The 25905-nt window shown below is 43.7% G+C and overlaps 1 protein-coding gene across 2 annotated transcripts in view; it reads right to left on the reverse strand.

The window, feature by feature from the left end:
* Positions 1–25905, reverse strand: part of CHL1 (cell adhesion molecule L1 like) — a 246242-nt gene that overhangs the window by 25175 nt on the left and 195162 nt on the right. For both annotated transcript variants that reach the window (XM_044451911.1, XM_044451910.1), the window contains exons 11-21: positions 23288–23419; positions 21419–21565; positions 19834–19945; positions 17802–17953; positions 17150–17315; positions 13831–13955; positions 8612–8713; positions 8198–8395; positions 5003–5073; positions 3028–3247; positions 487–602 (exon numbers count right to left, since the gene is read on the reverse strand). In XM_044451911.1, coding sequence (XP_044307846.1) covers positions 487–602; positions 3028–3247; positions 5003–5073; positions 8198–8395; positions 8612–8713; positions 13831–13955; positions 17150–17315; positions 17802–17953; positions 19834–19945; positions 21419–21565; positions 23288–23419 — 1541 coding nt within the window. The remainder of the gene's footprint in view (positions 1–486; positions 603–3027; positions 3248–5002; positions 5074–8197; positions 8396–8611; positions 8714–13830; positions 13956–17149; positions 17316–17801; positions 17954–19833; positions 19946–21418; positions 21566–23287; positions 23420–25905) is intronic.

The raw sequence follows: 25905 nt of genomic DNA on the forward strand, positions 1-25905 counted from the left end.
GGGATGTTTGCAGAGTATTGATTACGATCCTATTAAAACTGAAAATGTTGCATGTGTGCAGCATGACCCATAACTGAAATATTTAAGGATGAGAACTGAGGAGGAGGGGATTTATACCAATAATTATGTCACAAATAATTATGACATAATTTGCACGAGGTACTGTGCATGTCACACAGGCCCCAAAGGGGTGTTTACTTTTGTAAATCTTTAGCACCTCATACCTGGGCTGGCAGAGATGGTGGCACAATTAGTGGATCTGAAATGTAGCACAAACATGGAGCTTGCTCACATCCCCAGGCCTTTGTGGATGTCCCCAGCTCAGCCTAGGCCAGGCCTGAGAGTGAGAAAGAAGTTATGGGGAGGTGGAGGGCTCTACATAACGCTACTACTGAGCCAGGAATTATCCGGGTCATATTTGTCCTATTTTTTAAAACAAAGATGTGAAATTCAGAGTAAGGCAAAGAGGGAAGGAACAATAATCACCTTATAGCCTCTGAGATGCCCACGAACTCTGTCCTTGGGAATTGTAGACCAGATGGCTTTAGCCAGAGTACTGTTGATGACGTGCGCTATTACATTGGAAGGAGCCGCTTCTGGAACTGGAAGGGAATGGATTAGACACTGAGCACAGTAAGTCCTGAACTTGCGCTCGTGGGCATGTAAAGTTTAAAATGATAGCCAGCAATTCATTATCTTGGAAAGACCACTTTTAGAAGAGATTGAAGGTCAAGGGATCAGAGTCTCAAACATTAATCCTTCAGATGGACAAGTTAAGCTGCCCCAGACAGCATAGTTTTGTTTTCTGTAAATATTGTCTCTACTTCTGCAGCCTTGAAGCTACCCCAAGCTTCTTGTGTATTGACGGTGTGGATTTGGCTCCATGAGGATTCTCACTCAGAGGCTGAATTCGTGCCTCATATGCTGTACATTTCTCTAGGCCTGAGCCATGAATGCCAGATACTAATCTGTGCATTACAGAGGGCAGAAACTCTCTGCAGCATAAGGACAATCCATGAATGCCTGTGAGGACTGTTGCCAGCCTTTGCAACAAGACCCCTTCCATGCCCTGTAACAACATCTTCAGACAAGGGATGGATCTATTTTACAGAAGGAGAAACTGTTCACAATTTTATTCCACCAGTTGTGGCTCAACATATATTTCTCTAGAAATTAGAATGCACATCACTGGCATCCTGCACTGATCACACCTACTCACACTGAATGTTTATATCATGTAAGCATGAGGGCTAGAATTTTCTTCAGTGAAAGCTCAGAATATCAGACTCTAAAGAGAGTCCACCGGCTGCAAAGAAATGTCTCAAAAGCTCTATGCAATATTTTGGGTCTATTTTGGGCCCACCCCAACAATTTTAGCATGGCTTGCTAATCAGCCCTGCTGACTGGCTGAAATAATAATTCTTATGTGCATCGCAGTTTGTCCGTATAATTTTAAACAATGTAGAAGCTGTTGACAGTGTTCATCATCACTGTCCACTGTGAAGCACTAATCTACTGTGCATATTCCATTCACATCAAGGGTATTTGGATCTCCTAGCCTAAATGGCTATAGTAGGGTTTCCTCTTTTTGTGGTTTTAATCCTCAGTCCATATAACGCTTTGAGTTTGGGGCACTGTTTGTTTTTCTTTCTCCATTAAAGTTGTTGCGTTTGCAAAAGAATGTGATATCCAGCACTGCAGCAAGGACTTGATTTCCTCTCTCTTTATGTCTCTGTATAAATATAGAGTACATGTGTCTCCATTCTCTAAATAAGATAAAAGTAACACGGAAAATTGCAATGTAACAGCAAAGAAGACTCTGGAAAGACTATTGCCCAATTTTTTTCAGCAGGAAACTGAGGCTTCCAGTCTTTTGTATTTCACACAAGAAACAATTCCTTTGTGCCATGCTCTATACTTGCGGTTATTTTATTAGGGTTCTGGCTTCCTCTGCAATCATATTAAAATCTGCCACTGAAGTTTATGAGAGCAGTGCTTATAATGGGAATGCAGGAAAGAAGATATAGCTAACATTGACTAATGCAGTAATGTAACATATAATTCAGGGATGCTGAGATGGCAAAAGGAAATCTTGTCTATTTCAAGTTTCAGGAGAGTGATATTGAGCAGAAGGAGATCTGGGTCAGATGTTTTAAAACTATGATGGATCCATTTCTTTTATCAGAGCAAATCCTCCAGTCACAACTGGGCAATGAAGATATTGGCGTGTGGCACTCCTGACAGCGTCCCTGCCTCGCCAGGCTGGGTAGAGGACTCTTTTCTGTCTGAACATGCCTAGCAATATGCCTTAGATCAGAATTAATTACCTGGGCAGGACATGAAGTTCAATTAAAGTGAAAAGTTGCATCATTTATTATGAAAGGAATCACTTAGGACCAGTTTTCCATCTTTCTTTCCAAAACCATGCATTAGTTAGCCCTGCCACTCGCTGCCCTAGCCCTGGCATGTCTCAGTAAATGATGGCATATGCTTTGTGCTGCTACATATTTCAGACCACTGGCATTTTAATCATTTGACTCCCAATGGACCAGCAGAGGCAGCCATCTCCCCACCAGCACCACCCGCCCTGACAAATATGTCTTGTCACGGGATAGTGTCACTTCCATTGGGCCAGAGCCAGTCTCCCGCAAACAGAAATGCTGGTGAGCTGCTTTGGCTACAGTTCTGCTGCCGCCTGAAGTGCCAGGAAAACTTTATGTCTGCTATAAGCAAGCAGCAAGAAGAAAAAGGGCATATACACACTTGCCACCCCCTCTTTTAAATCATGGGCATGGAGGGAGAGAGAGAGAAAGAGAGAGAGCAATACTGAAAAAGAATGTATTTCAAAGAACCTGCAAAAGTCACCAAACTCCCCTGTGTATTCAGCTCACAAATATCTCTGTGAAAAGATTTGTGTGGGGAACATTAACCTCTGCTCTAGTTTCTACAAGTTTCTTCACCATTCAGCACTGAGCTTGAAAATCATCCATGTAACATTCATTGTATAAAGATTTTCCCACTACTTACTGTCCTCGCTTGAATAGCCCGTTATTATATTGGGTTCAGGACCAGACCCAAAGTTGTTCACTGCCTGGACTTTGATATCATAAGGTACAAAGGTGGGGGTGTTCTGCAATACCAAGAAATGTTTTTGCACCGTTTCTTCTTCCCATTCAGCGACATCTTGCTGTCTCCAGTTCACTTTGTATTCCAGGCCTGGTCCATTGTGCTCCATGGGCTTTAAAGGCTGCAGACGAAACCGACATGAATCACATGTTGTTGTTCAAATGGAAAAAAAAACCCTGTAGCTTAAAAGAGAAGCCATTTTACAGAAGAGTTGGCTATCATTCTCCAAGACAGGAAAATTAACTTAAGTCGCAAAAAGGATCTTAAGATAACCGAAAGAGTATTGTGGTTTTTCAAAAGTGTGCAAGAAATGAAACAGATGGATTGAAAGCATATAGATTATTAAATCATATACTTTTATGTTGGAGACATTACTCTTCTATTTGCAGGAAGTCTGCTTTTGTTTTACCATGAAAATCAGCTCAAATAAAAAAAGTATTAACTGTGTGTATGATACATTCATTTTAATGTTCCATAGCAGATTTGACCATTAAAATGTAAGATTACCCTGTAGAGCATTAAACCTCCAACAACGGCAACAAAATCCTAAATTAGGTCTGGATAACTTAATGGATAATTGATAGTGCTATTTTCCTGACTTGTTTGAGGCATTCTTCTAGCTAGGATCCATTTATACAGTGGTAATATGAATCTTCCTTCCCTTCCATTTCCCCTCTGTCAAAATTTGTATTGTAAATTCCTTCAGGGAAAGGGCCAGAGCTTCTTATTTTTATTTATTTATTTTATTTTGTTGGGTGGAGGGACTAAAGGGACGGTTAGTTTATGTTTCTTTGTAAAACTCCATGTCCAGTGATGTCCTTGTATAAATAAGGAATTGCATTGTACTTTCATGAGGAAAAACAGTGTGTGCACAGACCGATTATGAATCCAGAATGGCTAGTTTAGTTGCTGTGATTTACAGGAAAGTCAACATGAACATTAATGAAGTTGACATGATGACATAATTACTACAATGGCTGGATAGAAAATGCCAGTCCAGGAACCATGTGACTAAAGCAAACCAATGGCAATTATATGACTGAAGCTGCCAGCATCAGTTCACAGAAAACCAAAGGCCAGAGGGCAAATTTGCAGGCCTTCTTTGTTATTTTCCACCCAGAAGCTGTGGTAGGTAATGACAGAATCTCCTTTCCTGAACAGGGTGGGAAGATGAGGTCTGTTCCAGTCATGGAGCTTATTCTTTCCATGTGATGGTCGTGGATTTTAGACCTTCTTATTTATGTAGCTCCATGCTGTTTACAAGGGAAGTATGAAGCACAGAAACCTTGGTAGGAAAATAATAGCAAGGAAGAAGCAAGGTGGTATTTTAGCAGGAATAAAATGGAAAAGCAAATATTAAGCTATTCCCTAGGTTACTCCTCTGCTCGTATGCCAAGGAAATTTTGAGAAATCACATATCAGGGGCAAGCTGCATGTTGTTCCGAAGATGTTCTAAGAAGTGACACTGTTACTTCTTATTTTAAGGAAAGAAATAACAGAAGCCCTAAAACAGGGTCTCCCTGCTGTCGTTCCCATCCAGATCAGCCTCCCCTCGCCGATTTTCACTGGGCAATGAAAATCACAGGGCAAGTGAACAACACAAATCAGGAACATGGGCTAGGCTCACAGTGGGGCAAAGTATTAAGCCCCCTGCCCTCCACAATAGTGTCTTGATACAGATTTGAGGTGTTGCAATTTCTTTAAAGGAAAAAAGAAAGATGTAGCTGCTGCCCCTATCTTGAAAGTAGCAGGTAGTTTAGGTCTTGATCCAGTACTATGCATGCTTATTTCAAAGTCCGACTGTGCTTAATATGTTTAATAAAGGAACTGCATGTGTGATCATTGTGTGCCTTAATTTCTTTTAACAGGATATTACCTCCCATGTCATGTTCATCTCATGTGGTTTAGATGCTTCAACTCGGATGTTTTCTGGGTTCTTGTCCGGAGCTATGCATCAACAAAATAAAATGCAAAAATATTTTAATTAAGCAGCCTCTTATTTTTCCCCATATGCTTGCACTTATAGAGGATTGACCGTCTTCTTAATGAATTGGATTTCCTGATAATGATAATACAGCACCAAAAAGGCAGTAATAAACTTAAGAAAAGCTTAGAAAAATTCCATGTTTGCAATGCAGTTAAGTTACCAGCTTCAGCAACACACCACCCTTTTTGTTTATGTCTTAGGCAGTTAACCACAAAGGGCTCCTTTTGATACTAATTCCAAATAGCAGAGACATGGTGCGTTGAAAGGACTGTCTTATGAGAGACCTAAGTACAGACATCAAGCCTAGGACACCCTTGGATACTGTGATCAATTGTTGTATAAAAAACACAATGGAAAAAAAGCATGCAAAGGATATGGTTTCAGTCATTTTGGTGAAAATGATTGCATAAAAATTAAATGGTAGTTTCACAAAGTGCCAGATGTTAATGGAATTATTCTAAAGAGATGGCCCATGGGACTGGGAAAACAGAAGGTGTATGATTAGTATGAGGCATAGAACTGGAAAGCTGGGGAAGGCGCAGAGACAGCATTAAAAAGGTTAGGAGAATATAAATGAACAAGCCTTACAGAACAGCTGTTCTTTCAAAGTATTTTCAGGAGCTGGTTATTTCATGTTAAACCAAGAGAAATTGGTTGTGAACAGAAATTGTCCAAAGTCTGGTGTTGCTATGGGACACATAATAAATCTTGCTAGGTCTCTACCCAGAAAAGGCCCCCACATACAGTCAAAAAGGCCAGGCTGAATTTTAAAAGCTCCACATTAACTTTTCTAGGAATTGTAGCTGATTTTGGTTATGCTCATCATTGTCCCAGGGTGAAGCAGTCCCTTTCAAAGGAAACCCTGACAGACGAGGGCATGCATCTTCAAAGTGGTGGTGGCAGTAATACCTCTGTCTTTTCATTAAAACCAGTTGCTTATATTCTCATCATGCATATATGGCCCCAGCCACATCAGCAAAGAAAGAAGGTGCTCCCAAAAGACTACTCTGACAGTGCTTTTCAAAACTCTTTTCTCTTGCCCACTGGGCATTCCAGTCCTCTTTTAACGTCAGGAGACATGCAAAGGTCTCTGCTGGACTGGACCAAAGGTCCACGTGATCTAACATCCTGGTAGTGGCAAAGTGAATGCTGACGAGAAGCCAATAAGAAGGGATGTAGACAAATTCTTCCCCTGCCACCACCTGGCGTTCAGTGCATCCTGACGATGGAGGCTACATCACAACGAATCTCAATCTGTCCTCTTTCTTCATGCTATGCATGATGAGGAATCTTAGAAGTTCAAGTTGCTACGGGCAATGGTCGGGGATGCTGCACACTGCAGTCGAAAAACAACTGGAGAAATCTCAGCCCTGCTTCTTCATGGTCCTGCTCAGGCATCTATTTTTGTCCACTCTGGAAAATCCAACTTGTTTTAGCCTCTCCTTACAGGGAAAGTAATCCAGATCCACTACCATTCTGAGTGCTCTCCTACATACCGTTTCAAGGGCTGTTCTATCCTGTTCACATCTGGTAGCTAAACAGTATGCCAAATGCAGCCCAGGCTTGAATTTATCTTCTGTATGGAACATGGCCTTGAACAATTTTATGTTGCCATTTGAATAGGACATCAATTCCTAAGAATACACTTTGGAAGAGGCTTCTCCAAACTGAGTCCTGCTAGATGTTTTGAATGATGTCTCCAAGCATTCCTGACCTTTAGGCGTGTTGGTTGAGGCTGGCTGAATCATAAAGCCGGTGTGGTGCAGTGGTTAAGAGCATGGGACTGGGACTCAGGCAATCTGGGTTCTAGTCCCCGCTCAGCCATGGAGCCAACTGGGTGACTTTGGGCCAGTCACAGACTCTCAGCCCAACCTACCTCACAGGGTTGTTGTGGGGATAAGATGGAGGAGGAGAATGATGTAAGCTGCCTTGAGCCCTTTGTAGGAAAAAGGCAGGATATAAATCGCAATATAAATAAATAAATAAAGCTTTCAGAGGAGACCAGAAAGGATGCTTTACAGGCAGAAAGAGAAGCATGGACTTTGAACAGGTGTGTGTGTGTGTGTGTGTGTGTGTTTTACAAATAACTGTATTCACAACAGTGTCAAGCAGTACAGGAATGGCCAGCAAACAATTCTCTATCATCTCCCAGCCAGCCCATAGGTTAACCTAAAAGGACTAAAAGAATGGTCCTATGGCCCCTAGGTAGCATCTGAGAGCCATAGGATAATTTGCATTGCCAGATGCAAGGTCAGAAATGGAACTGTGACCTCAGAGCTGGAGATCTGTGCTTGCATCCACAACACCTCACAGCAAGTATGGAAAGCACTGCTCCATCTGCCTTCCAAGATCAGGAAATTGGCCTTGGTGTGGGGATGGAGGAGGTGGGGGTGGGAGGAGACAGAGAAGAGGAAGGTTTTCCTCCCCCCAGAAGCACTTCAGTCAAATGGTTATTTTTAACCAGGGATCTGAAACTTGCGGCCCGCAGGCCCATTGCCGGGACGGGCAGGGCACAGGGGAGGGGCCCTGCGGCCTTCAAAGCGCCGGCGGCGCCCAGGCCGGCCTCCGGGATAAGCGGCCCACCCCCACCGCGGTGGTGGAATACTTGATGCGGCCCAGCCTCACCCAGACTCTTCTTCCAGTGGCCCCCAGGTACGTTGAGTTTGAGACCCCTGTTTTTAACCATCCAGCTGAAATGCAGAGTGAGAGATGTAGAGATTGCCTTTGCCACTCTCCCTGCTCTCCAGGAGATGCTCATATTCCTCAAAATTTGGGGGCTTATGAATAGCTAGGTGCAATTAATAGGATTGTTCCCTAATACTGCAATTCATTACCCACTTCCCCAGGAGTAAGGTCCACTGAATTCAAAGGGGTTTATTTCAGAATTACTTCGGCTAGCTTAAGCTACTGCACAGTACAAAAATGTAATGAATAAAGAAACCAACATTCACAGGTTTGCATTAGTAAGAACCTAGAATTTGCAAAAGTCAAAACAAATAGGCAAGATTACAACAACAACCTGGCATACCATTCTTCATATATGGTATAACAGAATATAAGCAACAGGTGATAAATAATATATACCAGCAGGAGGTGTTTCGTATCGTTCTGAAAGTTCACTGGGCTGACTTCTCCCGACAATGTTAACTGATATGACACGGAACTGGTATTTTACGTAAGGGACCAGTGGCAAAACTACTGTAGTATCATTTCCCGGTATCCTGATTAATTCCTGCCACTTTCCAGGCTCCCACTGGTTCTCTTCAAATTCCACAATAGATTCTAGAAAGGAAAATGAGAGAAGATACAGCAAGCAATGCCTGTGAATTGAGGAAACAGACATTCTTGGAATCAAACATATGAGAATAGAAGAAAGTAATTAGCAACAAAACCCTTTCAACAATAAAACCAATTAAGCAACTGTTTTAGGGTTCTTTATTCAATCTAGATCACTTGCTCTCACTTTAGGGAAACAATAGCAAAATGAATCTGCCTTACCATTAATTGGACTATTGTTGTTGCTTCCAGCTTTCCAGGACAGTCTGACACTTCTGCTCTGCTTTTCTGAGAGGTGGAGCTCTTGTGGGGGGTCAGGAGCATCTAAAATGATTGGGGAAGAAAACAGGAAGAATGGCATTTGGCCGCAGGGCTTTGCTCACAGCAAGAGATACAGGAATAATTTATCCATAATGCTGTACTTCCAAAAAGCACCCTACAAACCATCAGAATGAAAAACATAACATGGCTTCTGGTATAAAGGTGTTTCAAAAGCAAGTACTGAAGATACTTTGGGTATTTGGCATTAGGGCTATTGCATGTGACCTGGCTCAAGTACACATGAATGGGAGGAGCCTGTGGGTGCATGCCAGGCCCCCAAATTCTGCGTGCACATGAGCCAGGGCATTGCTCCTCTTCTTGACATGCCTTGCAGCCAACACCTTCGTGCTTTACAGACTGACACAAATACCTTGGCATCCATTTTGGAGGACCAAAGTGACATTGCCCGATCCTTGCACTGCTTTAGAAAGTATTAAAAGTTTAAAAATGAAAGGGTAGTTGGGAAGTATGAGAAATATTAGTTCTGTGAATGGCAGAGCACTATGTAAGAGAAGGAAAAGAGGGCAATAAATAAATCTTTAATATCAGCCATAAGAGGCACTTGAATGTGCTGGAATCCAGGGAGCAGAACAAAAGTTCTCTCCCTCTTGTTAACAAAAAAAAAAGGGGGGGGGAGGTAGAATAATTCTGATTTTATCATAGATTGTCAAGGTCCAATTCCCATCAGCCCTGGCCCCTTATCAACTGTCAAGACTGATGAGAGTTGCACACCTAACAACTTCTAGAGGGTCACCCCTGTTTTAGCCATCCCTGCAGGTGTGAAGTGGAGGACACGGGTGGGCTGCTCCCAAGACACAGCCTGTGACTATACTTGACCTGTAATTTAGACCACTTCTCAACAAGCAGCAGAATTAGATAGCAGGGCTATCAATGTTGGGGTGGGGGAAGAAGGACCATTCGGTCCAGGCCCCACATTCATGGAGGGCCTCAATTTCAATGTGCTGAAGCAGGTCAATCATTCCTACCATTCCGCAATGAGCAGCCTCCTTGTGATGAGGCTTGGCATGCCGGATCAGACCAAGGGCCCATCCAGTCCACCAGTCTGTTCACACAGTGGCAAACTAATTTCTTGCAGGATCCCACAAGGAGGACATAGAAACGTAGAGACAGAGTGAGTCAGAAGGGGTCTCCTGGGCCATCTGGTCTGACCCCTAACTCCAGTTGGCTCCACTCATGACATGCCTACCATGTGTATGTCTAGCCTATACTTGAATACCCTCACCGATGGGGCCTCAACCACTTCCTGAGGAAGCCCATTCCATACCCTTGGGGCCCTAACAGTCAGGAAGTACTTCCTGGCATCCACCCTAAATTTTGAATGCTACATGAATGCTACAACCCTTCTTCCAGTTTCTGAGCACCAGGTATACAGCTGGCCCAACACCTTGGCCATTTTGGATGCCCTTTTCTGCACTTTTTCCAAATCTAAAATATCCTATTTTAGGAAGAGTAACTAGAACCATACACAGGAATATACACAGATTGTGCATAAAAGAAATCATGTCCCTGGAACATGGGGCTTTTCTACATAAGGAGATTAACTTGTTGCTTTACTGAGACTTTTTCTTCCACTTTTACTGTGGGAGGAAAAGTGTGCCCTTCATATGGATTTTTTCCTGGGATTTACATTTATCTGCCTTTATAGACTACTAACAAAGTGGGATTGTGGTATATCTTCAGTGTAGCAGAATTTCAAGCTTTGCATATGGCTTTTGTTGTACTCCAAAATGGAATCCTGTGCTTTTCTTAGTCTAAAAATCCCACAAAAAGGACCGGAAAACTTAAGAAATAACCTGGAGGTTGCCGATGTTCTGAAAAGGGGCTGCCAGCTTCCATGAGTGAGGGGACATGAGCAGACCATGGCTGGGTTCACGCATAACAACAAACAATGCTATGTAGTTAGAACAGCTCCAGTTATTTTGCCATGATGTACCCAACAGCTGATCAAGTGGCTTCCACATCTTCCCTACTTAGTCCTCCCACCGTGGCTGAAATTCAGTTTTGAGGTGCATCATCCCTGCTGATGTTGCCTGCCTTTTTCTCATTGGTCCAAGCATAAAGGCTGGATGGCTGGAAGACTCCCAGAATAATCATGCTTTCCAGGGGACCCTGTGGGCAGATTTGCATGGGATAAAAAGCGATGGTAGTTTCTTGCACAGGATGATTTGTGGTGTCATCCAAACCCTGTCATGGTATTTCAGCATGGTGTGTTGGGTTTTTAGCAAACCATGGCCTGTTTTATGTTTTCCATGTTTCGGTTTCTCTGGAAGTCTGAACTCAGCACTCTGGTTTCCATGGCCCTGGTATCGAGCTACCACAGAATCAACTGCGAAGTGGGGCAGTTGTTGCAGGAACCACCCCAGCCATCCAGTGTGGGATTAAATTTCTGGTGCAGTGGTTCATGAGATACATGCCAATGGTGGGAGGACAAAGCAAGGTGGGTGGAAACCACACTAGCATAGAAACCACATAATCATCTGCCAGGTACATCCAGACCAAAAAACTGTGCATCATGGAAACCACAGAGGTTTGCTTGTCGTGACATCTGAACCCAGCCTGCGGTGGATGCATTCCATGGCCCTGGAAACTACGACCCTGGGATAAGACATAAGCCATGGTGGTACAGAAAACCATAGAACAAACCATCATTTTTCATTGTGTCTCCTAAACATGAAATAGATCGTGTTGAGTTAGGAAAACATGACAGGCCAACAATGGTAAAGGACCACTATGGCTTGTTGCATTGTCTAAACTTAGACAATGAATGTCTTAAGCAATAAAGACTCAGAAATTAGAGGTCAGAGCACAGAGGAAAGAGGCTGATTTCTCCAAGCCAGGAGAAATTTCAGGCACCCTCTCTGCCCTGCAAGTGGGGTGAGACTAATCTATTTTTATTTTCTAAGTATGGCACATGATAATTCTTTCTGCTTAAGGGTAGATGGAAAAAAAGAAAGAGGAAAGAAAGAGGAAAAAGAAATCACTGCTTCAAAAGCTGGAAATGCTGCCCAGGAAAGGTCAAATTGCACTCCACAGCAGGGCTCTTATTAAGCTGCCATCCTGGTAGCGGGAAGGCAACAAGGCAGAGGCAGAAGAGGATTCTACATAAATATGTAATTCTTTATGGGTGGTTAAAAATAGCAGAGCTGGGTCTTTAAAAGGCAGCACAACATGGAGGTCTGGGAGCTAGATTTGAAATGACATATATATTGAAGCTAAAAGGATCACAGCTGGGAACAGCATTTTCAGCTCTGAGGCAGGAGGGGCCGCCAAGTACAATTTTAATGTAAGGGAAGGTGGGAGGTGAAGGTTGTTTTTGTTTACATTTAGAATGCATCAGAATTATAGAATGTCTGAGAATTCTGTTCAAGAAAAGGAGACTGCAGTTTTGTAGTGCCTCTGCACAGTCAGGGTACCACTCTGGGCCGTTGTAACACTTAGTGGGATGGAAAGGGAAGGAGCCCCAAAAGGCAAGAATTAGTGTGGTGCCTAAAGACAGCTACAGGGAGAAATTCAGAGCTCATATAAAGTGGTTAGCAATGTCATGCTACCTGAAACTCTGTGATTTCTTCTTCATGCCCAGTCATAGAAACAGAACGAGTCAGAAGGAGCCTCCTGGGCCATCTAGTCTGACCCCCGGCTCCAACCGGCTCTTCTCACAACATGCCCACCATGTGCATGTCTTGAACACCCTCACCAAGGGGGCCGCAACCACCTCCCGTGGAACCCCATTCCATATCCTAGGAGTCCTGACTGTCAGGAACCTTGGTTCCCTGAGCTTGGCTCCACTGGAACACATCCTGCCCTCCTCTGCCGGGGAAAACAGGTCTCTACTCACCTCCATGTGACACCCCCTCACGTACCTATACGTCACCAACAGATCCCCCCAGAGTCTCTCTTCTCCAGGCTGAAAAGACCCAGTTCCCTCAGTCTTACCTCATACGGCTTTCCCTGCAATCTGGCCACCATCCTTGTGGCCCTACGCTGCGCCAATTCCAGTCAACTCTTAATACTGGATATTAGGGTGTCACCTTTGGTGACTTTGAAGCATGTAAAAATCAAAGAGTGTGGAAGCACAACTTCCTGAAGCTAAACAAGACTACGTCTGGCTATTACTTTGGATGCGAGATTGTCTGGGGCTCTGTGTACATTGCCTTGAGTTACATGCTGGAAAAATGCTATGTAGCCAGTACAAAAATGTCCCTCCGAAGTTGCCACATATGACCTTTATGCAGAGTAATGACTGAAAGGTCACAACAGGGTAATACCTTTAATATGCTTGTAACCCAATGTGCTTAACATTCAAATGCCTGCCATTCAGGTTCTGGAAAGCTCCAAAGCAAGACTGAGCAACTTTGTCAGGTCAAAGAGTCATTCCCTCCATTGCTCAAAACCACCAACAACAAATAGAGCCAGTGTGGCGTAGTGGTTAAGAGCATGGACTGGGACTCAGTGGATCTGGGTTCTAGTCCCCGCTCAGCCATGGAGTCAACTGGGTGGCTTTGGGCCAGTCACAGACTCTCAGCCCAACCTACCTCACAGGGTTGTTGTTGTGGGGATAAGATGGAGGAGGAGAATGGTGTGAGCTGCCTTGAGCCCTTTGTAGGAAAAAGGCAGGATATAACTCCATAAATAAATAAATAAATAAATAAATAAATAACAAATAACTCCTCAAAAATAGCAAAACAACAGCAACAAACAAACAAACAATGTAGATGGATAAATGTGTTACATTTAGCTTTGAAGCAGACATAAAATGACCTGTAATATTTAGCACTCTGCAGCAATTTATTTGCTCTACAGCTTTCCCAGAACTGTAAGATGTTAGTTGGTAGCCCACCATTTTTTTTGGACACAGTGATCTATGCTTTTTGGCCATTTTAGAGAACAAGAGGCCACACATCCCATTGTTTGATACATGACAAGTGTAAATGTGTATGTGCACACACATTAATGAATTTGACTCTTTTGCAACGAGGTCCTAAAATTCAGGATGTAATCCATAGGAGAATTGAACAGCACTTAAGGAAGGCTTTTGTCCCAGAAGGAGTTAAACCAGCAGAAATATTTAGTTTGGAAACACAAAGACAAAATTCACTTACCAAGGACTGTTATACGGGTATCATCTGCAGCGCTATCAAGAGATGTACTGCCTATGCAGGTGTAGACTCCCTGATCTTCTAATTCCACATTTGGTATAAACAATGTATCCATCTCAACAATTATTCTGCAAAGGAAATGATACATGCATTTATTCATTTATTGTATTTATAACCTGCCTTTTTTCTCCAAGGAACTTGAAGTCCATCCATTCGTCCGTCCATCCTCCCTCCCTCCTCATCTTCTGCATCCTCCTCCTCTCCATTTAATGCTCACAACAATCTGTGAGGTTTCCATACCACCTAATCACTGAAGCTTTACAGGCAGTTCACAACAGATCCAAGAAACAAGGCATAATAGAGGAAAAGCAACCACAAACATTTTCTGCATTAAACATGGAAATCAGTTTTACAGTTTACAAACAGTTTAGCAAATGGAGTAAACCTCTTAAAAGCATTTTCATTAATGGCCTCTATGAAGCCATTAATGGAAATGACAGAATAGTAACAAATCAATCTGGGATTATTATTATTTTTTTAAATACTCTACCATTACTCTTCTTTGAACCAACCTTGGAAAGTCTGGCGCTGTACACAAGAATCACGCTCGCAGCAACAAGGTCATACTTGACAGGGAACCCTGGTAATGTTGCATTTTATGTAGCCGGCTCATTACAAGGACACAAGCGTGTGCGCACGGAGGCAACAAGTGTTGCTCGAACTGTTCCAGGCACCTGCGGTTGAACTAAACTCTGTTTTATGTGCATCTGGAGATGATCAATCTCTGCAGCAGTCCAGAAGGTGCTATGCAGTGTTTACTTAACATTTCAATCATTCTGTAAGATAGCTCCCAGCACCGCAGTGCACAGACGTGGGCATTTTGAAAGCATCTGCACCTTTTGAAATCTGTTGCCTCATCAGCAGGGGCTCTTCAAGAGTCCTATAGATCAGGGCTGGTTGGTTTGAAAAAAAGGACTCTCTGTCAGCAAGGGCTTCACAGCTAGGAAGTGTGTGCATTCCTACACTTAAACTGGCATTCACATTCATGTGAAACATTTTAAAAAGAGGTAGAATATTTTTAAAGGGATAGAATTAAAGTGATTCTAACCCTTTGAAAACATCACTGGTAGGGTGTCCAAGAACAACATATGTTTATTTCAAGGGATGCAACTGGCCAGTTGGTTTTTAAACCTCTGGGTGCAAACCTAGATATGTAGAACTTTCTTTCCCTGACTAGACATGTATAATTAATTGATTTACAAGGTGTACTTCTTCCTTTTTCACTTACTCAGGATAGAATTCTTCACTAGAGCATCACATGAATTTGTATTTAGCAGGTATATTCAGCTGATTTTTTTCTGTGTATGTTATATAAAATGTAACATGGTGGTTTTACCACTAGAGGTCGGTCCAGGACAGCTATGAAGTTTCCTGTCACCTACATTAGTATCTTACTAAGAAGGGAACCAATTCTAACTCTTGCTCTACTATAGCAAGTCTTATAGCTTTCATACATTTTAAGGATTCACATAGAACCTTAAAGGAGACATCATCAGGTGAGCTATCAAATACACCCCAGGGAGAATCAAAGTGTTAATTTGGTTTGTTATATTAGTGTAGAAACAAAATTCTGGGGTGATATGAAACCAACTGATGCTCTGATGAAGGTTATTGTAGGTTCTGTGCCTTGGGATGTCTGGAAGGATCAGAAGGGCAGAAAGGTGGGCTCCAGGTGTCCACCAATCCTAACCCCCATGTACTGATAAAGATGCTACTTCTACCTCGGATTGGTTATGATAATTTAATGATATTTTATTTTCGATTTATATCCTTTTTCCTACAAAGGGCTCAAGGCAGCTTACATCATTCTCCTCCTCCATCTTAGCCCCACAACAACAACCCTGTGAGGTAGGTTGGGCTGAGAGTCTGTGACTGGCCCAAAGTCACCCAGGTGGCTCCATGGCTGAGCGGGGACTAGAACCCAGATTGCCTGAGTCCCAGTCCCATGCTCTTAGCCACTGCACCACCCTGGCTCTTACATCTCACATCACTAGCTGGGATAACTAGAGGTGAGGCCCATTCACAGGTCGGATTTGCCTCATTATGATGCATGTTACACCTGCAAAGCAGCTGGCCCCACCCTAAACCCTCAAAGGAACCCTCAGTGGGGAATCCATGTAGTATTCCATGTCAAAGCCATCTGGGGTTAAACTTGGGTAGATTTGCCTGGTTTACCCTGCCCAGATTCTAGCAACTTGGCTGGCTCCCAGTTTGCAAATCAGCAAAGTGTGTTGAAGTCCACTCAGTGCAAGTGGGTCATCTTCTCCAAAATCACCCATCCCTAGTTCCAGGGGATCACTTGGCTCTTGGCTGGACTCCCTGTTCCTTCCGGCACAGCATAGATTTGGATCTGAAGCAGCTCAAGAGGCAATCATGGGTGATCATATTTTACTTATTTATTAGTTACATTCCTATACCCAATAATAGCCAAAGCTTTTTGGGTGATTCATTAAGCACAAGTTAAAACCATAGCATGCAAACATTTAACAATATATTCTGACCTTTCAGGGCTACAGCCTCTTGGATAGTCTGTGCAGAATGGAAATGTTAGCGCAGGTGGTGCTACACACTGGACTTGGGACCTGCTAAGGGAGCAGCCATGCATAACCCATTAGGAATTAACCCATTAGTCTACTTGGTACTGCAATGGGAGCCGAACCCTTTGGCTCAGTTGTGGCCTGTGGGCTCTGCATGTCTCCTGCCAATCGCCTTTCGCAGCTGATTGGCCATGGGATCAGCACGCTAGCTCTTCCTTCACTGTGTGTCCATGCCTGTTTCCTAAGCTGCTGGGTCAGTCAGACACCTGGCTGCAGGCACCAGTTGCTCCTCACTGCAGTGGCAGGGGGCGTCTCAGAGCGGAGGCACTCTGCATTTTCCCTGGCTGCCCACTTTGCACATCGTAATGTATGAACGAAAGTAGTTTGAGGGTCGGGACACCATCCCTGTGACATGCAGCCACCGTCCCCACCTGCCCCAGTCCCTCCGTACAGAGCTTTAGGGTGAGCAGCCCCATATCCCAGCCAAATCCCAGCAAAGATGACTGTCAGTATTGCTACGGAAATGTTGTCCCAGGCGTTCCTCTGCTGCTCATGGGCTGCCTTGAGTGGGAGGTGGCCAGAGGGAAGGACAGCAAGGCCATGCGCATGTGCCCCTTGGAAAAAGCGGGTGATCGCCAAGAGAAATCATTGGCTGTTCCTCTGAAAGTAAGTAACGTAAAAGGAACTTGGGAAGAAGCAAAGAAGAATAGAGTCTCTCTTGTTACCTTCCATCTTCTGTGTCATTCTTTTCAATTTCCTTCCCATCCTTTCTCCATGATATTTTAAAGTGGTGCTTCAAATGTGGGTCATATTCAGAATTACATTTCAATAAAACTGAGTGTGATTTCAAAACTTGTGGATTCTTAGGCATGACAGAAATTTTGGTGGCATCTAAGAAGAATGAAGAAAGGGATTTCCAAACTGTGGTGTCTGTTTTGTGATATTACACTTAAATGAGAAAAAGGGACTTTCTCTCTCACATTCCTCCCTCCCTCCCCTGACACATTCTCCAAGAAAATCTGCTCCAGAAAGTCTGAGCTTTCAGTTGGGAAAAATATACACTCACACCACTTTTTCAAGGTATGAATATAAAGATACTGAATCTGTGTTAGGAATCCGAATGGAGAATGCTATGCATTAAACACATACCATATATATGGTAGCTGTACAGCTAATGGGGTGGGTTAGAAATCTAATTAATAACAATGATAATAAAAATCCATAAAGAAAATTACACAGCCACTTCTGTCCAATGCAGCATGTGGTACTACTGTTTGGAAAGGTAGAAATGTCCTCAATGGAGATAGAACCTCCCCCTCCCCCTGCCACAACTCTTCCCAAAACCATCAGGTGCCGTGAAAGCAATCCCAGCTGTACCTCGAACAGTTAGTGTAGCAGTGAGACCCCGCCTCCCGGCAGCATTTTTCACCATGCAAGTGTAAGAGCCGGCGTCTTCCTTCCTTGTGACTTTGATCTCCAGTGTTCCATTTTGATTGGCCTCAAGATGTTTCATGCTGTCATCTTTAGTCCTAGAAAGACAAGCAGGATCTTGGCTATGTATGTGTGTGTGTGTGTGTGTGTGTGTATTACCAGCAGTTTTAGCACACCCATTAATAATATGCTTTCTGAGTGATGTATGCAAAGCAAAGCAAAGCAAAGCAGCAGAACATAAACTGTAATGTCCGAAGCCTAAAACGCACTAAGCATGTGTGTGTGTGTGTGTGTGTGTGTGTGTGTGTGTGTGTGTGTGTTTTAATGGGAAACCTTTATGGAAAAGGGTATTTCCACAAAACCTATTTGCAAGCATGTTGCTAGAGGTTAGGGGATCATCGCAATGTCAGGACAGCCAGGGTCGATCCATGCTGCTGAGATGAAACAGAAACAAGAAGACAGAGCGAGAGGACTGTTCTTTTATCTAGGAAGAACAGAGACCACATCTTGTGACTCACTGGTGACTGAAGTGGAAGTGCGGGCGATAGACTCAAGGCTGCCTGCTGGCCTCAGTTCTGCCATGCTCTGTTTTGGGGGCCAACTCCAACTAGCACTACGGGAAACGCTGCTAGCGGTAACCCCCTCCCCACAGTGGCCCTCCTTCCTCGCCAACAGAGCTCCTTTCCATCTGTGAAGGGCAGCAGTGTCTCCTCCTATCCTCCCTCCAGCCAGTGCTTCCGGAAAGTAAGATTGCTCTGTTGGGGCACCAACTTCTGTATGTTTGGACCAAAGAAAGTCCTACAGTTCCCAGCATCTCTCTGGGAGGGTTGAAAGATTTAGGGCTTTTTCTGTATGGATATGTATAGGATGTGCCCATAGCATCTCTGTTCAAAATTAGGAAAATGACCCAGATTTTTCTGCCATTTTTGAAAGCAAATAATTAGCAACATCATATATGGCAGTTGGTGTCAGACCCCATGTTCTTTGCGCCTCTGTATTGATATTGGTGAATATTCTTTAAAGATTCTGACCTCCTTAAAAAAAAGAGCAAGAGTTATCAGAATATATATGCATCTTATTTCCTAATTAAATGTAATTAGCAAAACTTGTGACCCTTTCCAGAACAGCCAAATACCTCATTTTTTTCTTCTTAGCCACATCAGAATATTTCTGATTTTCTATACAGTAGCAATGCTTTCTTTTCATATAGATTTGGTATAATCTTTAAAAATATCTGGCAGTAATATTTCCACTAAATTAAATTTATTTGATTTGACCATCAGCCGTAAGAAAATCTCAGATATGTAATTCTTAAATCCTACTTAATACCTCATCATAGTCTCATTTGTCCCCATAACTGACATTCAGGGGTTCTTTTTTCTTGGAACTTTTAAAAGCTTAATCTCAGCCCTGCTTCTAGTAACAGATGATGCCTTGCAATGTGAAATCTCAGAAGAAGAGTAAGTTTCTAGTCTAATGAGTGACATTTTTCTGAAGAGCTGAGCAATCCAAGTAAAGTTCTGAGGTAAATTTGTATACCTAAAGAAAGCTGTGGGGACCTCAGAGGATTTGAGTGCTTTGGTGTCGTTTCAAAAATAACATTTGCTTTTCATTAATCCACCTAAATTGCTCCTGAGCAAGGAAACCCTCTGAGCAAACCGACTCTGTTGACCTTTGCTTTCCTGAAGATAAAGGAAATGGAACACCAGCTCATGGGGACCTTACCATTTCCACTACTAACAAACAATGCATGGCTTCATTAACCTTGTCAGATGAATTCACTGAAATCCTTAAATTACATGCATAGTTAAACTCATCTTCTTGGCATTGTATGATAGTAAGCTGTGTTAGATGGATTAAAAAAATCATTGAAGTTTAAAAAAAAACACACAAAGACATCAGCACAGACAGACACAAGAGGATATGAAATGTCAATAGCAGTCTCTGAAAAAGAGAAAGGAGCTGAAATAAAGCTTACCAAGAAATATCAGGAAACGGTACCGCAAAAAACTGACAATAGAGGTAACTTGCATATCCCACCACTGCGACATACTCTTCACCATCCGGGGTTAATATTTCTGGGGGAATTTCTGAAAAAAGCAGATAGGATAAGGCAATAAAACAAAACACATTGCACTGCAGATGTATTAAAAAAGAGCTTTACAAAACAGGGAGCGGGAAAATGTCCTGTACTAAAATAAAAAGAGAGATGCACTTAGGAATGGGTCCAAGCAATTCCTAATCACTCAACGTACAGAGGAAACATATGGGCCTTGTCGTAATGCTTGGCCGGTTGTCCTGCAATTGCAGGAGCAAGAGGGTAGTCTCCATCTCTCAATGGCAAATGGGATGAGATTGGCTGAAACACTACACCCATCTCTTCCTCCTGCCCCAGGTCCACTGGTCCATCTAGACTCTCAACAACACATCCTGAACCTCAGGAACTGTGGCAGCTTCGGGACAGCCTGTGGTAGCAGGAAATCAGCATGGCACAGACACCGAGAGTGATGGGATCCTGATGGGGAAGGTGTCCAAGCAGCGGATGAGAGCACAGTATGGATCTCAAGGCCCCGTGCGGGCTGCTGACCCCACGGTCCATGCCTGCCCTGGCCTGGGCTAGTCCACTGAGCCTGCCTGGAGCAGGCTATGCCCAAGCAAGGTTGCTCCATTTGGATTTCACTTCATTTCTCATATTTCCAATATCCAGGTCATTTTGTTCTATTTCTGCATCACTTGGAGAGCCCCAACCACAATGCATTTTTGTGTGCATTTCTCTTAATAAACACAATTTGCATGGGACTTTTCCTAACATATGCGTTTATTTCAAGTGGCTTCCCTAATGCTTCTCTGGGTGTCCCCTGCCCCTGTGCACATTTTGGACACATTTTTAATTCTGAGAACTGCACCGCATAGTTCTGAGCTGTGTGAGTCAGCCCCTTTCAGCATGTCTTCTCTAGAGGAAAACAAAGTTTAAAAGGAGGATAGAGAGGCAAAAATACTTGCCTTCCTCCTTCAACATTACTGGCAACAATGGGCACTGGATACTTGGAAGCCTGCAAGATCAGCAGCTTTTATCTAACGAGGACACAATTGTCTGATTAAGCACTCAGGGCCTTCAGAAACCAACTCATGTAACCCAAAAGAAGGAAGAAATGCAGTTGATCCACTTTCGGGATCCTACCCAGTTTCCCAGATGTAGATGGCAGCCCCCTTTTGACTTCCCATTCTCATATGAGTAACTAAAATAGTTGTGTGACCTGCACCTATCCTTGCTGATACATCCAATGTCTTGGAGCCCACCATGATCAGGATTAAAATTGATATCAGGTCTCTGGGTAGTCTGGCTTTGATAAGAACATTGAAAACTGTCTTATGCCAAGTCAAGCAACTGATTCCTGCACACTGACCAACAGGGGCTTCCCAGGGTTCCAAGGACGACCCTTTCCAAGCCCCACCTGGAGGTTCTTGGGATTGGTTCTGGGACCTTCTGCATGTAGTCATGTCCTCTACCACTGAGCTACAGCCTGTATGTGGAATGGCCCTCACAAAGGGGGAGAACTTACCAAGAACGTCAATGTTTGCTGTGGCGAGGATTGTGCCGTGTTTGTTGGTAGCCTCGCACTGGAACACTGCCGTGTCTTTCAGCACTAGATCGATGACACTGATCTCCCTTGGGGAATAAGAAATCCGCATGGATTTTGCTTCTGCCTCTATTTTTTTAAAAAAAGCAGACGACAAGGTAAGAAATTGTTTGCAGAAGTTTTAGAGGTATGTGCCAACTGCAAGGGATGTGTTGCTCCATGTGAGGAACAATTCAGGGCAAATCTGGTTTAACATCTTATGGGATAAATATAGGACAGTGTTTTAGCCATCTCTGTGTCTTTTGTTCATTATGTTAGTGGGTAAAATAGTTGAGTCTGTGGTTGCGTGTCATTTATCAACAAAAGTTGGAAATTCATGTTTCAGCCCCATCACTTCAGTGGCAATATATGTATTGGAGGGACTGATCCTTTGGTCCCTGGACATTGTTGGGAAGGTCTTAGAACACCTGGATTTTCAGATAGCAGGTCAGGTTCAGAGCTGGAATCTGCCCCCTCCCTCCCCCATTGCAGTTAGCACAGAAATTCCCATGCTAGCAGCCCTGCACCAGTTTGGGAACTTGACCTCAGAGGAGGGTGAAGAAGACTACAGACGCCAAGAAACTGCCCTATGACCATTGCAGCCTCCTTCCCTTCCCCTCCTTACTGTCCCAGCTAGTTGGCTGAAAATGGCCATTTAGCAAAACTACATTGTGGCAGAGATGGGAAGTGAGGATTGCCCCCACCTCTGGCCTTGCTCCACGTAACAAGAGTATCTGGAAGCTGATAATCGTCTCACAGGCCTGCACCTGCATTTTCCTTAAGCAGTTTCTAGTTGACTTTGTTGTCGTTGTTGTTGTTGTTTAGTCACAAAGTCATGCCCAACTCTTTGCAACCCCATGGAGAACATTCCTCTCCTGTCCTTCACCATCCCACAGAGTCCACCCGACTCGCACCCCCACCGCCCCAGGGACCCCATCCAGCCACTGCTACCTCTGCCGTCCCCTTCTCCTTTTGCCCTCAATTGTCCCCAGCATCAGGGTCTTCTGCAGTGAATCCCTCCATCTCATTAGGTGGCCAAAGTATTTCAGCTTCATCGTCAGTATCTGGCCTTCTAAAGAACAGTCAGGGTTGGTTTCCTTTAGGATTGACTGATTTGATCTCTTTTCAGTCCAAGGGACTCTCAGGCGTCTTCTCCAACAACACAATTCAAAAATGTCAAATTGTCTCATTAAATTTAATCAAAGCCTCATTGCTGCTGCTCCCAAGTAATCATCCGGAGTGCAGCAAGTCAGGGGCCTGGATCAGTGCCTGGGCCTGCAGGGCCCTACTGGGACCTGGTGGGGCTGACAGCACACATGACAGCATCCTCCCTTTCCTCCCAATTTCAAAAACATTTTCTGTCAAAAGCCAACTTGCATGCATGCTGGTAGCCCAAATCCTTTTATTTCTATAGTTATGTTGGTGTTAGGTTGACTAAATTCAAAATGTTATTTTGAAATATGCAGTGTTTCTTTTTGGTCAAGGTTGGCAAAGAGGGTTTCTTCATTTTGGTTCAACAAGTGATGGCTATAAAATCCGTTGTAAAACATGGCATGGAAAGGATGGGGAGAAATGGAATTTGTTTGTTCCACAAGAGAAGTAACACGCATGGGCATTGAAAAGCACCCCCCCCCCCAGAGAACATGAAAGACACAATCCTATACAGGTTGAGACAGACAAAAGGCCTACAGATCCCAGTGTGACCAGCCAACAGGGCTGCCCAGGGCCTGTTACAGCTGCAGGACGTCCTTCTGTCTCAGCATGGCTAAGAGTTTGTCCTTAGTCCAGCCTCTCAAATCATCTCGAGCTTACCGCCAAAAACAATGCCATTCCTTTTCCACTTCATAGTGGGCTCCGGGTTGCCAATGGCTTGGCACAACAATACAAAGCTTCCACCTTTGCTGAAAACCCCACCTTTGGGTTTCAGTACCCACGTTGGTGGCTCTGTTGTAGAGGAGCAGGGGAAGGAGAAGGAAGAAGAGGAAGAAGAAGTATTATTTTTATTGAACAGTCACTGCTAGAGACCAATGAAGGGGAAAAGACAGATTATCATTACACCATTCTAAAGTAAAGCAACTACAATCTATGAAGCCATGGTCTTTGCAATACCCTGCCCCTCCGCCACTGACATAGGATTTAAAACTGACCCATGTCATGCAGTTCAAATTAAACTCTCCTCCTTTTCCAGTGCCACAGATAGCATCCAAACTATGCAGAAAGAGAATGGGGGGATTGATATCATGCATAATTTGGCCTAACCAAAAATAAGGAGGTGGGAAGGAAAGGAGCAAAGAAAGTGTGGAAGAATTAATTTCCTTCCAAAAGGTATAAAAGATTTCCCAAAAGACCAGGGCTGCCACCCTCACTACAGTGAACCTCTGCAGGGTGAGGCTTATGCACATCCTGCATATGGAATAGGGTGCTATGGCTGTGCACAAGACCGGATGTAAGAACTGAGATGCCAAATAATTCTATGGCCCCTGCAGGCAATGTTGGGAAGCCTTAGGATGGCAGCAAAACAATTCATAGAAAGGAATCAAGCATTGAAAATGCCTTTTTACAAATAAAAAGCAAGATTCTAGTGATGTACAAATCAGTTACTGATCATTCTGATCAGGATCGGTTTTGCAGTTATTGAAACATTCCACCTAGTTTCTGCAATATTCTTTTCTTATTTCTAAAAAGAAACAACCGTGCCTTTCTGCCGTTTCACCAGCAGGTGGCAGTCTCTGCCAATAGCTGCTTAAAGGTAGACTAGGAAAAGGTGCTTGACACAAAGCTGTTGCTGTTGCATTTTCAGCTCTGGTTTTACCAAAGGGGTGTGTGTGTGTGTGTGTGTGTGTGTGTGTGTGTGTGTGTGTGTGTGTGTGTGTGTGTGTGTGTGTGTGTGTGTGTACACGCGCGCGCGCGTGCGTGTGTGAGCAGGAGGAGCATATAAGAAATTCTGTTTTCTGCTATAATGCATCTTCAACCACGATTACATGATTGCCATTCATTGCTGCATTTGCAAACAAGGGTTGTCAAGATTTCAAATACTGATTGGCGTGTTCCAAAATATGAACGCAATGTGCATAACAAGGGAGGGGTTGCATCGTAAGAATGCTAGTTGCCCGAAGGACTGGCATTTACGATCACAAACACTATAATCATCTGTGTTGCTAAGTTGCCGTCCAAACTCCAGATCTGATTTTCAGAGCCCTCCCCTTAGTGAAAGCAGAGTTGTTTGCTGCCGCCTGGATCTGAAATGAACTTACTGGAAGGCAGTGAGAGTAATGCCAGCCGCAGCAGAGTGCAGGCAGAAAGAAGTCTCCTCTGCCTTTTTTGCACCCGCAGTAGCTCTCAGCAAGTCCCAGGGGCATCACCCCTTCAAACATCACCCCTTTGAATCGGGTTCAAAGAGAGGAAGCAGTAAAACTCCCGTCTTTCCTTCACTGTTAACAACACTTGTTCCCACTTGATGCCAAGTAATAGGAAGGAAACTTGGCAGAGTGGAGCGAACTGGCCAAGGGAGGGGGTTGAATTTCTCAGGTAGGTTCAAGAAATCACTCCCCCCCCCCACCCCCATATGGTGGTAGTTGGAAGCTTTTGCTTCAGTACCAAGAGAACCAGGCAGGGGTGTGTGCCTGTGCCGTTTAACCACCTGCAGAACGATCCACAGAATGATCCATCTTTTTTTTTCTATTATCTGAACTGGAGTAAGTCATGATATACTTTGACCAAGCAACTTTGAAAATGGATAAGGGGGATAATATATTATCATACATGACTTTGTCCAATCTTTTTTTGGCTAATAACTTAATCTCCCTGTAAGAGGAGGTGAAGTCCAAGAGAAATGTGGCACTCAGCCAAAATAGCCATTCTAACTTCTGTATTCTATGGCTGAAAAGTAGGAAGGCATTAGTTTTTAACCATTAAAAATAATGTAAGAGAATTACATTTTACCTCAGAATGGCGTTCCTCTCTCTCTATATATAACACTTCTCTCTCTCTCTTTCTCTAAAACTTTGTTCCCTGTGGCATGTATTCTCAGCACTAGGCGATGCTGGCACCATTCTCCGAACACCCTTTCCCCAGATCTCTGATGATGCAGTTGATGATTATCTACTAATATCTCCACCATTTTTCCTCTTGTGAGGAAGCCAAGGAAGCTTAGGTGGCTCTATTTTATCCTCACCACAACAACCCTGTGAGGCAAGTTAGGCTGGGAAGGCCATGCCACTGACTCTCCAAAGGCCACATCCTTCCATGACATCTAGCTTTGATCAACAGTGCTTGCAGAGAATACTTTTTATGAACAAGGAGCCTAGAAAATGCATTTGCACTGAAGTTGTTTCCCAAGCAGCAGAGTCGTCAGGAGGAGAATGAAACCAGATTGTCCTAGACCTGCAGTCACCACTTTCCACAAGAAGAAAAGGTTTAAAATGGAGAGA

Source organism: Varanus komodoensis, unplaced genomic scaffold, assembly GCF_004798865.1.
Source record: "Varanus komodoensis strain SLA01 unplaced genomic scaffold, ASM479886v1 scaffold6_4, whole genome shotgun sequence".
Classification (NCBI taxonomy): domain Eukaryota; kingdom Metazoa; phylum Chordata; class Lepidosauria; order Squamata; family Varanidae; genus Varanus; species Varanus komodoensis.